The sequence below is a fragment of the Vulpes lagopus genome, chromosome 4 (genome assembly GCF_018345385.1).
Source record: "Vulpes lagopus strain Blue_001 chromosome 4, ASM1834538v1, whole genome shotgun sequence".
In the NCBI taxonomy this organism is placed as follows: Eukaryota; Metazoa; Chordata; class Mammalia; order Carnivora; family Canidae; genus Vulpes; species Vulpes lagopus.
This window is the reverse complement of record NC_054827.1, coordinates 121819486-121833766: the sequence shown is the minus strand read 5'-3', so window position 1 is coordinate 121833766 and position 14281 is coordinate 121819486. Positions and strand designations below refer to the sequence as shown.

Sequence of the window (14281 nt, the reverse complement as noted above, 5' to 3'; positions counted from 1 at the left end):
TAATGTGTTGTCATTTAATTGTTCATACTATGTTCTTATAATTGTATATCTTTGGTGTTGGTAGTGATCTCTCATTCATTTTATTTATTTGGGTCCTTTCTCCTTTCTTTTTTATCAGTCTGGCTAGGAAACTTAAACTAGGAGTTTATCAGTCTTATTAATTCTTTCAAAGAACCAACTCTTAGTTTCATTGATCTGTTCTGTTGTTCTTTTGGTTTCTGTTTCATTGATTTCTGCTCTAATCTTTATTATAATTTCTTTTTCCTGCTAGGTTTAGGCTTTACTTGCTGTTCTTCTTCCAGCTCCTGTTTGTATAAGATTAAGTTGTGTACTTGAGAGCTTTTCTGTTTCCTGAGGAAGGCTTGTATTGCTATATACTTCCCTCGTAGGACCACTTTTGCTGCATCACAAAGGTTCTGAACTGTTATGTTTTCATTGTCATTTGTTTCCATGAATTTTTTTTTTAATTCTTAATTTCTTGGTAGACCTATTCATTCTTGAGTAGGATTCTCTTTAGCCTCTGTATATGAGTTCTTTCCAAATTTCCTCGTGATTGAGTTCCAGTTTCAAAGCATTGTGGTCCAAAAATATGCAGGGAATGATCCTAATCTTTTGGTACTGGTTGAGACCTGAGCTGTGACCCAGTATGTGATCTCTTCTGGTGAATTTCCCTGTGCACTTGAGAAGAATGTGTATTTTGTTGCTTTAGGATGGAATGCTCTAAATATATCTGATGTCCATCTGGTCCAGTGTCATTTAAAGCCCTTGTTTCCTGATTGATCTTCTGTTTAGATGATCTGTCCATTGTGGTGAGTGGAGTGTTAAAGTCCTCTACTATTATTGTATTATTATCCATGTGTTTCTTTAATTTTGTTATAAATTGGCTAATATCATTGGCTGTCCTCATGTTAGGGGCATAAATATTTACAATTGTTAGATCTTTTTGGATAGACCCTTTAATTATGATATAGTGTTCTTCCTCATCTATTATTACAGTTTTTGGGTTAAAATCTAATTTGTCCGGTATGGATTGCCACACCACCTTTCTTTTGATGTCCATTGCATAATAAATGGTTTTCCACCCCTTTGTTTTATTTTTTTTTATATTTTATTTATTTATTCATGAGAGAGGCAGAGACACAGGGAGAGGGAGAAGCAGGCTCCCTTGGAGAGCCTGATGTGGAACTCAATCCCAAGACCCTGGGATCACACCATGACCAAAGGCAGATGCTCAAGCACTGAGGTGCCTTGCACCTCCTCATTTTAAATGTCTTTGGTCTAAAATGGGTGTCTTGAAGACAGCATATTGATCAGTCTTGTATTTTTATCCAGTCTAATACCGTACCTGTGTCTTGATTTTAGCCCATTTACGTTCAGAGTAACTATTGAAATATATTAATTTAGTGCCATTGTATTATCATTGTATTAAAGTCACTGTTTCTGTAGATTGTCTCTGTTCCTTTCTGGTCTCTTTTACTTTGGGGCTCTCTCTTTGCTTAAAGGATCCTCTTTAGTATTTCTTGTAAGGCTGGTTTAGTGATCACAAATTCTTTAGTTTCTGTCCTGGAAGCTTTTTATCTCTCCTTCTATTTTGAATGATATTGTAGCTGGGTAAAGTATTCTTGGCTGCATATTTTTCTCATTTAGCACCCTGGACATATTATGCCAGTCTGTTCTGGCCTGCTAGGTCTCTGTGGATAGATCTGCTGCCAATCTAAAGTTTCTACCCTTATAGGTTACAGACCTCTTGTCCCAAGCTGCTTTCAGGATTTTCTCTTTGTTTCTGAGATTTCCCAGTTTCACTGTTATATGTTGGGGGTATTGGCCTGTTTTTATTGATTCTGATGGGGGTTCTCTGTGCTTCCTGGACTTGGATGCCTGTTTCCTTCCCCAGATTAGGGAAATTCTATGCTATAATTTACTCTAATATACCTTTTGCCCCTTTTCTTTTTCTCTTCTTCTGGGATCCCAGTTCTAATATTGTTTCACTTTATGGTATCACTTACCTCTAGAATTCTCCCCTCGTGATCCAGCAGTTGTTTCTCTCTCTTTTTCTCAGCTTCTTTATTCTCCATCATTTTGTCTTCTGTATCCTTGATTCTCTCTTCTGGTTCATTTATTCTAGCAGTGAGAGCTTATTTTATTGCATCTCATTAATAGCCTTTCTGATTTTGACTTGCTTAGATTTTATTAATTCTTTTATTTCTCCAGAAAGGGATTCTCTAGTGTTTTCCATGCTTTTTTTTCAAGCCAAGCTAGTGTCTTTATAATTTTTTTTTAAGATTTTATTTATTTATTCATGAGAGACACAGAGAGAGAGAGACAGAGACACAGGCAGAAGGAGAAACAGGTTCCCCACAAGGAGCCTGATGTGAGGCTTGATCCTGGATCCCCAGGTCACACCCTGAGCCGAAGGCAGATGTTCAACCACTGAGCCACCCAGGCGTCCCTATCTTTATAATGGTTATTCTGAACTCTAGTTCTGACATCTTACTTACATCCATACTGATTCGGTCCCTAGAGTCAGTACTGCCTCGTGTTCTTTTTCGAGGTGAGTTTTTCCATCTTGTCATTCTTGCAGAAAGTGGTTGCTTTTATATTTGTAAAGTTGTTGCCATTTTCTTAGATCTCTGGTTGAGTTCACAGGTGTTGGGAATGATTTGATAGCTACCTAGCTGAATTCCTGGGACCAGATGAAACTAAGGTCTACTCCTCCGCCATCTTGGACACTGACAACAGTTTTAAAAAGACAATTTATGTTACCTGTTTGAAGCCATGAAGTGGTGGTAGGAGTGACAGTGGAGAAACTGTGCCCTCCAAGCCCACATCACCTTTCCTATGTGACTCCCAGCGTCCAAATGGCCACTTGCCCTATGTGCCTCTCTTGAGGCAGCTGTTGTTAACCAGCCCATGTGTGGTTTTGCAGTGACCCTGACTGTGAGGGGCACCGCTGTGAGAACGGCGTGTATGACCCACAGCAGGACGATGGGGATGAGAGTGCCGACGAGGACAGCTGCTCTGAGCATAGCTCTAGCACCTCAACCTCCACCAACCAGAAGGAGGGCAAGTACTGTGACTGCTGCTACTGTGAGTTCTTCGGGCATGGTGGGGTAAGTACCCCAGCTGGGATAAGTGCCCCGGGGGCGGGCAGCGAGCAGGTACTTAGAACGAGCGGGTACCAGGTGGAATCCTCGGTGTGATCATACTGTGTGTAAAGCTTCATTTGCAGTGTGGTTAAAATCAAGGTGTGGTCTGAAACAGTGGTTCTGCTCCTAGGTTGTGCTTATCTTGAAGAAATAACAAAAAAACAAATGTTTGCCCAAAGATCTACCTATAAGGATTTCATTACTCCATTTTTGCATTTGTTTGTGATTTTTAAATCAGTTGATGAGCTAGGGGCCTCACGAACAGCCATCTTTGGGAATTGTTGGGTCCAGATCATGCACAACCCACGTGCATGATGGGGGGGGGCACTTGCTGTACATGGTGTGCGCTGTGGGACACCTCACGGTCTCAGTACAAGCAGATGTCAGCCATGTTGTGCCTAGGGGTGGCTGATAGGAAAAGCAATGGCTGGTAGTTGCTTTTCTTACTGCTGTCCTGTCTGCATTTGCTGAACATGAGTACACACACGTGCAGTGCCAGGAAGAAATATTGGCAGGGGGATTGAGAGCAATTTTCTTTTTCCCTTTTGGCACTGAATGAGAAACCCACAAAGGAATGAAAAGATTCTACAAATGCATTTATTGACATGAAATAATAATCACACTGCATTATATAAGAAGTAGATTAATCAGTATATGTGATTTTTTTTTTCAGTTTAAAAATGTCCATTTGTGTACATAGTTGTACATGTTTTACCATATTTTTCACGAACATGTGCAGGTTGAGGGGTTGGTGCCAGAACAAATCTTTGGGTCACTCTAGAGCAGGTTTTCCTTGTTTCTGCCACTTGTTTATCTTCCTTATTTTTCACCATGAACATGTATTACATAAGTAATAAGAAAACTTTTGTTTTTAGAGATACATTCTGAAATTTGCAATATTCAACATCATTAAAACTTGAAGCTTAATTCAACCACACTCTCCTTTAACTGCCTTAGCCTCCAGCTGCACCAACAAGTAGAAATTATGCAGAGATGAGGGAGAAGCTTCGTTTGCGGCTGACCAAGAGGAAAGAAGAGCAGCCTAAAAAAGCGGACCAGCTCTCAGACAGAGAGAGTGTGGTTGACCATCGAAGGGTGGAAGACTTGCTGCAGTTCATAAACAGCTCAGAGACCAAGCCTGTGAGCAGCACTCGAGCCGCCAAGCGAGCCAGACACAAGCAGAGGAAGGTAAATGGCATGCCAGTGTGGTTCTGCTCAAGGGCGACCTGAAGAGCCCAAGCCCAGCTGGATACAGCAGGCCTTGGGAGCCTGTCACTGTCTCTGTCTCTGTGGCCTGAGCTGGAGCTGGTCAGAACCCCAGGTTGTATTTTCAGGACATGGCTTTCCCTCTTATAACATAGATCTAAAATGGGCCTTTGGGTCCCTGTGCCCCAAGTGGGCATGCTGCAGCAGACCCTTGGCCGCTGTCTGTGGAGGAAGAGCCTTCTCTCTCAGGGAGGTTGAGGAAAGAGCCCCTAGTTGTGAAGGAATAGGAGGGGGTCACTTAGACACAAGGCTGGGACAGGGCCCTTGGCCCAGCAGTATCCTTCAGACATAATCTGAGTGCCCCACCCCATGCTCCTTGTCCCTCAACTGGCAGAGGAGAGTCAGTCAGAGCCCTCCCAGAAGAGGTCAGGCATGCAGCATTGGTGGCCAGGGTCCAAAAGTAAGACGGACAGCTCTTGTTAGCAGCCCTGGGCACCACCATGGGGTGTGGGCTGTCCTGGAAGCAAGCGTCTACCAAGACAAGCCAGGTTGGCCCAGCGGTGGGCGTGGCATGCAGAGGCTGTCGACCAGCGTGTGACAACCTGTAGTCTATACTTCACTAGTGAAGGGAGGGATAGTGTCTGCTCTTTGGCAGGACAGTGCGCCCTGGGGCTGGGCCCATGCCATGGATGTCCCTGCTTTAGCTTCCTCAAGAGCCAGACCATGCCAGGCAGATCCAGGCTGTGTACAGAAGGAACATGGGACGACAGTGGAGGCTCTGACGGCAAACAGGAGGCTTGGAGAAGAACCTGGGCCCCTGTGAGGTCCAGCAGAGCTGGGGTGGGAGGACATCCCAGAGTGTACTGGACAAGGAGCTCCCACCTTTAGCTGCTTGTGATGGGGAGACAGTTGGGATCGCTCCACCAAAGTGGAACACCTGTCGGGAGCCCTGCTTATATCTCACAGCCCTAATCAGTGTCTAACTCACAGGCTTTGAGAAGCTTGTTCTGTGCCTGGGAGACAAGGGTCTGCCCAGCCCCACTAGAGCGGGGCAGTGAGACCTGCTCTCCATTGGCAGTGTTAGGTCAGGGCCCGCTCATACCCCATGCACTTGGTACCCTGCACCCCATCTTCATAGAGCATCTGGTTGACGGGCTGGTTGTGAGTTTCCTGTAGATTCTGTCCTGGGGCAGATTTGCTCCTGACCTGTGCTGTGGGAGGCACTCTGCTCACTAGACACAGGGCCACTCTGGGAGCTGCTTCCAAGGTTTGCTTTTAACAGATGGAACCAGGCTTTTAAATAAGTGTTACTTGAATTGTCAAGTTAAATTTTTTTTAAGTAGTGCCTACTGGGATGTTGTGAAAAATAATTGAAACTTGGAAGGACTTTTATTTTTTTAATCGTATTGTTTTTTACTTTTGAAAGGATTTTAAATGCAAAATATATTTGCCAAAGCTTTTACTGGAGCTCAGTGATGCAGAGTCGTGCACTTTTAACAGACATATTTGTTTTCTGAGCAAAAGGAATAGTTTCCCTGGGGGCTTCTGGGTTAGGTGTCATTTGGAATGAAAATTAACTTCATGCCAAGCTGGAGGGCAGAAATAGGCAATGTCTGCCTGCTATGTGATGTGGAACATCCTAGAATGTCACTTGCTCTCTCACGCTGGTGAAAATATGTTGGGAGTTTGGTGTATCTGCTATGGTGGGAAAAAGGAATTTCAAGTTTGTAGTGCATACTTTTTACGTGTCCTATTGATGTGCATGTGAATGCACCAGCCTTACCTGGAGAGGCGGCCCACTGGCAGCTGGTTGGCTGCTGTGTGACTGGTGTGTACCTTCAATCATGTAACCATCCAGCCCCCGTGTGCAAATAGGAGGCTGGAGCAGGGCAGACACAGTAGCTGCTTTGACCTTGTTTTATTTTATTTATTTATTTCTTAAGCAGGCTCCATGCCCAGCGCAGAGCCCAGTGTGGGGCTTGAACTCACGACTGTGAGATCGAGACTTGAGCTGAGATCAAGAGCCGGCTAAGCCACTCAGGTGCCCCTACCTTGTTTTAAAGACATGCTTAGCCACTAGAGCAAAGGCTATCGGGAACTTTTTGTTACGGAGCCCTTCCCCCACCACCATCAATAAAGTAATAAATGTATACCTTAGTAGAAAGATTAAATCTAGTAATCCTGGAGAGTAAAATAATTTGGGTGAGGTACGTTTTAAGCTACTTGGCTTATTATAACCTGTTTCAGAGTATATATTCTTGTTATATGACTTGTTTTTAAAATAATTTTATTTTTCTTGTGTGTTTTAATGTTTAGAACACTCACTCTTGTCTTGTGTCTTCTTTTCCCATCGGCAGCTGGAGGAGAAAGCTCGCCTGGAAGCTGAGGCCAGGGCCCGGGAGCACCTGCACCTCCGTGAGGAGCAGAGGCGACAGGAGGAGGAGGAGGAGTTTCAGCGGCTTCAAGAGCTTCAGAAGCTGAGGGCCGTGAAGAAGAAGAAGAAGGAGAGACCAAGTAAAGACTGTCCCAAGTTGGACATGCTTGCTAGAAACTTCCAGGCAGCAACAGAGTCTGTACCTAACTCTGAAACCATGCACAATGGCTCACTAGAGCAAATGGAAGAACCGGAAACCTCCTGTCTCTCTCCTTCCACACATGGGGACCACTCAGAGGCCAGGCCGGGGCCGGGGGTTGATGGGGATGCTGCCAGCCCAGTGGACGCCAGAGACTCCAAGCTTCTCCTCCCTAAGGAGGCCAGTGGGAAGCAGCAGGAGCCGCTGTCTTTCCTCCTCGACATAATGCATCACCACAAAGAGGGGAACAGCAAACAGAAGCTCAAGCAGACCAGCAAGGCAGGCAGTGAGCCTGCGAGGAAGCCGGCCGAGGCCCCCCGAGCCTCAGAGGGCCAGCCCAGACCACGGCCCCAGATGGAACCAAAGGCCAAGGTGCTTGACCTGGCTTCCCTGGCAGAGCAGAAGAGGGAGGAGAGAAGAGTGAACAGTAACAACAATAACAAAAAGCAGCTGAACCATGTTAAGGAGGAAAGGCTGCCTCCGGCCCCCCTGGAGCCTGCTCCCCCCAGCGAGCCCCTGCCGGACAGCAAGCTGGTGCTGGCAGACTCTCCACAGCCCAAGGGCAAGAGCAAGAAAAATAGGAAGAAGAAAGGAGACAGAGTCAACAGTTCAATCGGTAAATAGGGAGCAGAGGGGTCTGTGTGCTGGTGCCCCGGCCTCTCCTGGCCCCGGGCTTTCCGTGGCTTGGCCACAGCAGTGAGACACAAATAGCCACTATCGTTCTCTTTTATTGTTTGGAAATTATTACAGATGTGCAGAGAATTCCTCTGCGCACCGGTCCCCCAAGCTCTGTTTCCACATCTGCTTTCTCTTTCTCCCTCTTTCATTGTTCTTGAACTGAGGAAGAATACTTTCAGCGTGAAGCTCCTTGCCCTTAAATACTCCAGTCTATATTTCCTCAGAACAAGGGTACTCTCTTAGGAAACCACAATACCATTATCAAAACTAAGAAATTACTACTGACACAATGGGATAATCTAATTATAGACCTTATTGCTATTTCTCCAGTTGTCCCTTTAATGTCCTTTTATTTATTTTTTTAGGTTTTCTAAAAGCTTTATTTAAATTCAGTTAATTAAACATATTGTATTCTTGGTTTCAGAGGTAGAGGTCAGTGATGTGTCAGTTTTCTGTAATACCTCAGAGCCCACCAACCGTTTACCCCATCTCTCTCCCCTCCCTCTCCCCTACCCCCTTCTCTCCCCCAACCCTCAGAAAAAAAAAAAAGTTACTGTTTTTCCTGACACAGGATCCAGTCCAGATCACAAATCCTCTCTCTTTAATTTCCTTTAATGAATCGGTTCCTCAGTCTCTTGTGACCTTGATATTTCTAAAAAGTACAGTCCATTTATTTTTTACAATAATTTATTGTTTACAATAATTTCAATCTGGTTTTATGTGCCATTTCTTCATGATCAGATTCAGATTGTGTGTTCTGGGCAGCAATGCCAGGGAAGTGGTGGGTGCTTGCTGGTGCCTGCTGTGGGGGGCATAGCATCTAGTGACAGGGACTCAGCCTTCCTGCTGTGAGGCCCACACTTTTCTCCTTTGCTCTGATGGGGACGGGGTTTCCTGCTGCTGCTAACATTCACCAGCGAGTCTTGCCCAAAGTGGTTGTTCCCAAGTTCTTTGCAAAGTGGTTATTTTTCTAACATTACTATTCCCTATGTGCATTTCTTATTTGGTGTTCTGTGGGAGGCGCCTCCTTCCCGTCTCCCCTGTGTATTGTTTGCATTCATTCAGATATTTATATCAGGGTGGGTTCATGGAATCTGTCTTCATGCTGTCAATTAGAGTCCATTACTGACCCCACATATTTTGGTCCCCTGGCTGTCCCTGAGTCACAGTGGGAGCCCCTTTGGGTGGCCCCTCAACCCCATCATTCTTGGAGCACTTGCATCCTTTCCTGCACAGTCCGGGAAGGTATTCTGGGCTTATCTTGTGCTTTCCTGCCCCAGCTCTGAATCTACCACTTTCCAAGAAGCCCTGGTTCTTTTTAGAGCAGAGTGGCATTGAGAAATCCAGACACAGGGGCTGCTGGTGTGTTGTTGCTTTTAGACCCTTCCTATCAACACAGCAGGGCAAGTGGCTCTGTGTGTGTGTGTGTGTGTGTGTGTGTGCGCACGCATGTAGCCTACACAAGCAGCTGGTGTATTTTCTGTAATAAAAGCCGAGTTCGGTATCCTTGGGTGGCGCAGCGGTTTGGCGCCTGCCTTTGGCCCAGGGCGTGATCCTGGAGACCCGGGATCGAATCCCACGTCGGGCTCCCAGTGCATGGAGCCTGCTTCTCCCTCTGCCTGTGTCTCTGCCTGTCTCTCTCTCTCTCTCTCTCTCTCTGTGACTATCATAAATAAATAAAAATTTAAAATAATAAAAATAATAAAGTTCACACTGATGGCTCTGGTGGTGCTCTACCTGCACCTCCCTCCTTCAGCATGGCTGTGCAGCAGTTCACCACAGTGTGCATCCAGGAATGCTCGCCCTCCCTGCTGGAAAAGACAATGGCCTGGCCCTGTGCCCGTGTTCCCTCGGTGTGTCTCCAGGCTGAGGGCACACTGCTGCTCTAGGCTCCTTAGCCTGTTTGCATGCCTCCCCCTCCTCACTCCCAGCCCAGTTTTCCTCTTTCCACCTCGCATCCACCTGCTCCCTATAGGGATGACTCAGTGTCTTTTCTTTTTTGCACAAAAAGTAACACAGTAGAGATCTTTTGCCCTTTGATTGCCCCTCCCGCCAACTGAACATAAGCAGGAAAGCTGTGTGCATGGGCTCCTGGCCTTGTGTCCTTGGTTCATCATCACTCGTCATCACAGCCAGGGCCTCTGTGGGGCCAAGTTTCCTCAGGAACTCCCTAGAAGGTGGAGTGCCGAGTCCGAAGGCAGCACCACAGTCCTGGTAATTGAAGCCAAGACAGGAGGGGACAGGAGTCCCCAGTGTCGCTTTCATTTGCATTTTCCTCCAATACAGTGAGGTATTTTGAAGGGCTATTTGTCTCTTTTTTGTGAATTTTCTGTTCATATTTTTTTCTTGTTTTTTTAGTTAGGTTTTGGGGTTTTTTTCCTTGCATTTTTAAGACTCATATATGAGAAATATTCGCCTTTTTACCTGCATCATAGGCTGCAGATATGTACTCCTTTGGACTGTGTCTCTGTGGAAGTTTTTTTTTTTTGTTTTATATAGTCATTTCATTGATCTTTTAGTGCCTCTGGATTTTAAACAATGATCAGAAAGCATTAATCTAACATTAATCTAACATTAAGGTAGAAGAGGAGTGTACCCGTGTTTCTACCTTTCTCATTTAGCCCCTGGTACACTTGGAGAGCCGTGGGTCTAGTATTTTCTTAAATGGTTAGCCTGCTGGCTCAGCATCAGTTAATAAAAATTCATCCTCCCCCATGATACAAGACGCCTCCTTTGTGCTATAGTAAGTTTCCCTGTGTCTTCGGTCTATTTAGGAATCTCTCTTCTTTTCCTCCTTGCTTTATGTGCCACTGCTGCACTGACTTGGTTATCTCGGGCACTCTGTGTGTCGGGGGGAGGCCTCTCCTCCCCTGCTTTCCCTTGTTGTCCAACTCTTCTTTCCTGTCCATGCATCTGTGTTTTCACTAAAGTGTCTGTGTGCTAGAGCCATACAAACCCTTTGTTGGATCTTTGTCAGGGTTGCATTACATTTATAAATTAATTTAGGGAGAATTGATCTCTTTATGATGTTGATTGTCTTTTCCTGAAGTAGAGGTGTTTCTCCATTGGTTCAAGTCTATTTTTGTGGCTTTTAGGAATGTTTTATATTTTCTCTCATTGATTTTTCACATTTCTTATTGAGCTTAATGCTAAGTATTTGACCTTCTTTGTTTTTAGTTTCATTAGGGTACTCCCCACCATTATGTCTGCTAGCTCTGCACTTCAGGTGCATTAGCCACGAGTCGCGTGTCATCACTGAACACTGGAAATATGGCTGCTCCAAATTGATGGGTCTTGTAGTACAAACATACACTGGATTTTGAAAACCTTGTATGAGGTTTTAAAAAATTTTAAATGTCGGGATCCCTGGGTGGCGCAGCGGTTTAGCGCCTGCCTTTGGCCCAGGGTGCGATCCTGGAGACCCGGGATCGAATCCCACGTCGGGCTCCCGGTGCATGGAGCCTGCTTCTCCCTCTGCCTATGTCTCTACCTCTCTCTCTCTCCCTCTCTCTGTGTGACTATCATAAATTAAAAAAAAAAAAAAAAAAAAAAAGATTTAAAAAAAAATTTAAATGTCTCAGTATAAATCTTTTACTGGTTACATGTAGAAATGATCATCTTTTGGCACTGTTTAACTGAATAAAATATATATTACTAAAATTAATTTTACCTATTTTTTAATTTTTTTAATGTGGCTACCAGAAAATCTTAAATTATATCTGTGGCTCACATCATCTTTCTGTTGGCTAGTACTGCTCTCACAGGTTATTTGTGTATGAAGTCTACTGATATCTGTATATTAACTTTATGTCTGCTAACTTACCAAATTATTCTTGATGCTCTGGGGTTTTCCAGGTATTCTGTCGTATTTGTGCAAATAGAGAAAGCCTTTTCTCTTTTTATTCCAACTTTTCCAATTCTTTCACTCCAAGATTGAGAATGATGCAATCATTTCAAATGATTGCATCATTCTCAATCTTAACAGAAAGGTCTGGTCCACATTAAAAGTAACATTCTGGCTTAGGATAAGGTTTACGTATTTTATCATCTTAAGAAAATATGCGACAAGTCCTACTCTTAGTAAGTGTTTTTATCAGAATGAGTGTTGTATTTTGCCAAAGGTTTTCTAGTGTCTCTGAAGAGAAACATATTTTTTCTTCTTATATTTGTTACATTTTCGGATTTTCTAATACTGAGGCAGGCTTGGATTCCTGGAATAAAGTCCACTTGCTTGTAGCGTATTGCATTCTTTAGTTTTGGTTTCTGTTTGCTAATATTTTATATAGCATTTTTATATCAATATTAATAAGAACTATGGGTCTGTAACTTTTTTTTCCCTGATGCCTATATTAGGTTTGGGTATTAATATTATACCTCATAAGGAGGTTTAAAGAATCAGGATTTCTTGTCTGTTTTTCATTTTCAGTATTGTAGAACAATTCACCCTGCATTGAGACTGTCTAGGTTTTCAGGGTTTGAGAGAAATCTGTGCAACACTCTGGGCATGGTATTTTTTTTGTGGGAGAGTTCCTTAACAATTTTCTCTCTTTGCTGAGAAAGAAATGGAAATTGGTCTATTTGGTATTTTTCTTTCCAGTGGGGTTAATTTTAGTAAACTATGTTTCCATAATAAATTCTTTTAGCTAAATTTTCAAACTTATTTACATAGATGTCTGAAACTACATAATTTTTAAAAATGTATTTTTCAGTGCCTGTATTCATCATCATTTCTTATTTTGTATATTTGTGTTTTCTCCCCATTTCTGTTTCATTCTGCTAGTTAATAGCTTCTCTTTTATTTGGGAGGCGCCTGGCTGGCTCAGTGGGTGAAGCATGTGACTCTTGATCATGGTGGGGTCATGAGTTCAAGTCCCAAGTTGGGTGTGAAAAATAATTTGTCTATTTTGTTAAGATTAAAAAAAAAAAGGCTCTTTATTTATTGAACTGTGGCTTTCACACAGGTTTACTGTGGCTCTTTCTAATACCTCATCAATTTCTGCTTTTATCTTTATTTTCTCGTGTGCTTTCCTTTTACTTTGCTTTATTTTCTTTTTCTTTTGTTTATTTTCTAAATTTTTGATTTAGAAATTTAGTTCATTTGTTTTCATTCCACTATTTTTATTGATCAAAGTATTTCCCACTTCAGATTTTCCTGTGATCATTCCTTTAAATATATCTCATAGTCTGATAATACTTCTATTGGCATTTTGCTTTGTTTTACGAAACTCAAGAGTTTCTTCATTTTTGTCCCCATTGCTCAGTAGTTTAAAAAGGTGGCTTTCAGGTTTCCAAGACTTGTTTTTTGTTTTCTTAAGATTGTATTTATTTGAGAGAAAGAGAGCACGAGCAAGTGAAGGAGCAAAGGGAGAGGGAGAAGCAGGCTCCCTGCTGAGCAAGGAGCCCCCAAGTGGGCTCAAGCCTAGGTCCCTGGGATCATGACCCGAGTCACAGGTAGATACTTCACTGACTGAGCCATGCAGGCACCCTTGGGAGAGCCTTTTATATGTTAATAATTTATAGATTTTCTGCATTACAATCAGAGAATATTGTTTGTAATATTTCAGCTTTATAGAAATCACTGATACTTTTTTTGTGACCACCTTTTGTGACTGCTCCATATACTTTCAGATAAAAGTATGATTTTTTTGTTATCATGGTGAAAATTGAAAAATATATATATATCTCCATGATGTACTTATGAATAATATTTAAAGTTAGCTTTTCTCTTTCCTTCCTGGTTTTTTGTCCTCTTGACCTGTCTTCTATTCTTTATTATTATGAATTTCTGTGTTTTTTTGACTCTTGCAAGCAAAACTGCAAGTTTTATAAAGCAAAACTTTATAAAGGTGGTGTTTGTATTTGGTGCACATTCCTAACTTTAATATCTACTTAGTGAATTATGGGTTTTAGTACTAAAAAATGTCCTTTCATTGTGTTTTTGTGCTTTTGCCTTGAATTCTACTTTGTCTGAGATGGTGATCACTGCCCCTTCTCTCTCCATGTTTCCATTTGTGTGGTGGGCACCTCTCTTCTCATCCCTTTCTGAATCACTCAGCTTTAGCTTGTTCTCTGATTTCAGACAGCACAAATCTTGAATCTTGTTTTGTGAGCCAAATGAAAAATTTCATCTATAGGTGAATTTGAGTCCATTCCCATTTATTACTACTATGCGCTTTGTCTCAAGTCCAACAACATTTTATAATTACTCTGTGTATTTTATATTTGCTGTTTCTTTTTCTCTGTGGTGTGTTTTCTTAGCTTTTATTTTTGAAAATCACTGGGGTTTAGGAAACTTGGCAATCTTGCCTGAGTGCATTCCTCTACCCTCATACTTGTGTTGCCCCATCCTTAGTTTCCCTGCTTACCTTCCACAGTGGGCTGCAGGGCAGGTCCTCTGACACCCACTTACTTGCCTGGAAAATGGTCTGGGAACTGATTCTGTTCTTTCCACCACACTCCCTTTGCAGTCCCTTCTCTTCCCGTTTTCCAGCTGCATTATTTCTGCTGTTGGACACACAGTGTTCATAAGTCTCCAGCTGATTACATTCCGTGCTTGTGCTGGTCCTCCTGTGAGCTGTTCCCTATCCTCCTCTGGCTGAGTGAGGCTCACCCTTGGGTGCATGCCCTCAAGTAGGGGTACAGAATCCTCTGAGCTCTGGCAAAGAAGGGTGTTGCCTA

At 43.1% G+C, this 14281-nt stretch overlaps 1 protein-coding gene across 2 annotated transcripts in view; it reads left to right on the top strand.

The window, feature by feature from the left end:
- FAM193A (family with sequence similarity 193 member A) overlaps positions 1–14281 on the top strand; it is a 165369-nt gene that overhangs the window by 139131 nt on the left and 11957 nt on the right. For both annotated transcript variants that reach the window (XM_041751330.1, XM_041751328.1), the window contains exons 17-19: positions 2927–3110; positions 4104–4334; positions 6710–7541. In XM_041751330.1, the coding sequence (XP_041607264.1) occupies positions 2927–3110; positions 4104–4334; positions 6710–7541 (1247 nt within the window). The remainder of the gene's footprint in view (positions 1–2926; positions 3111–4103; positions 4335–6709; positions 7542–14281) is intronic.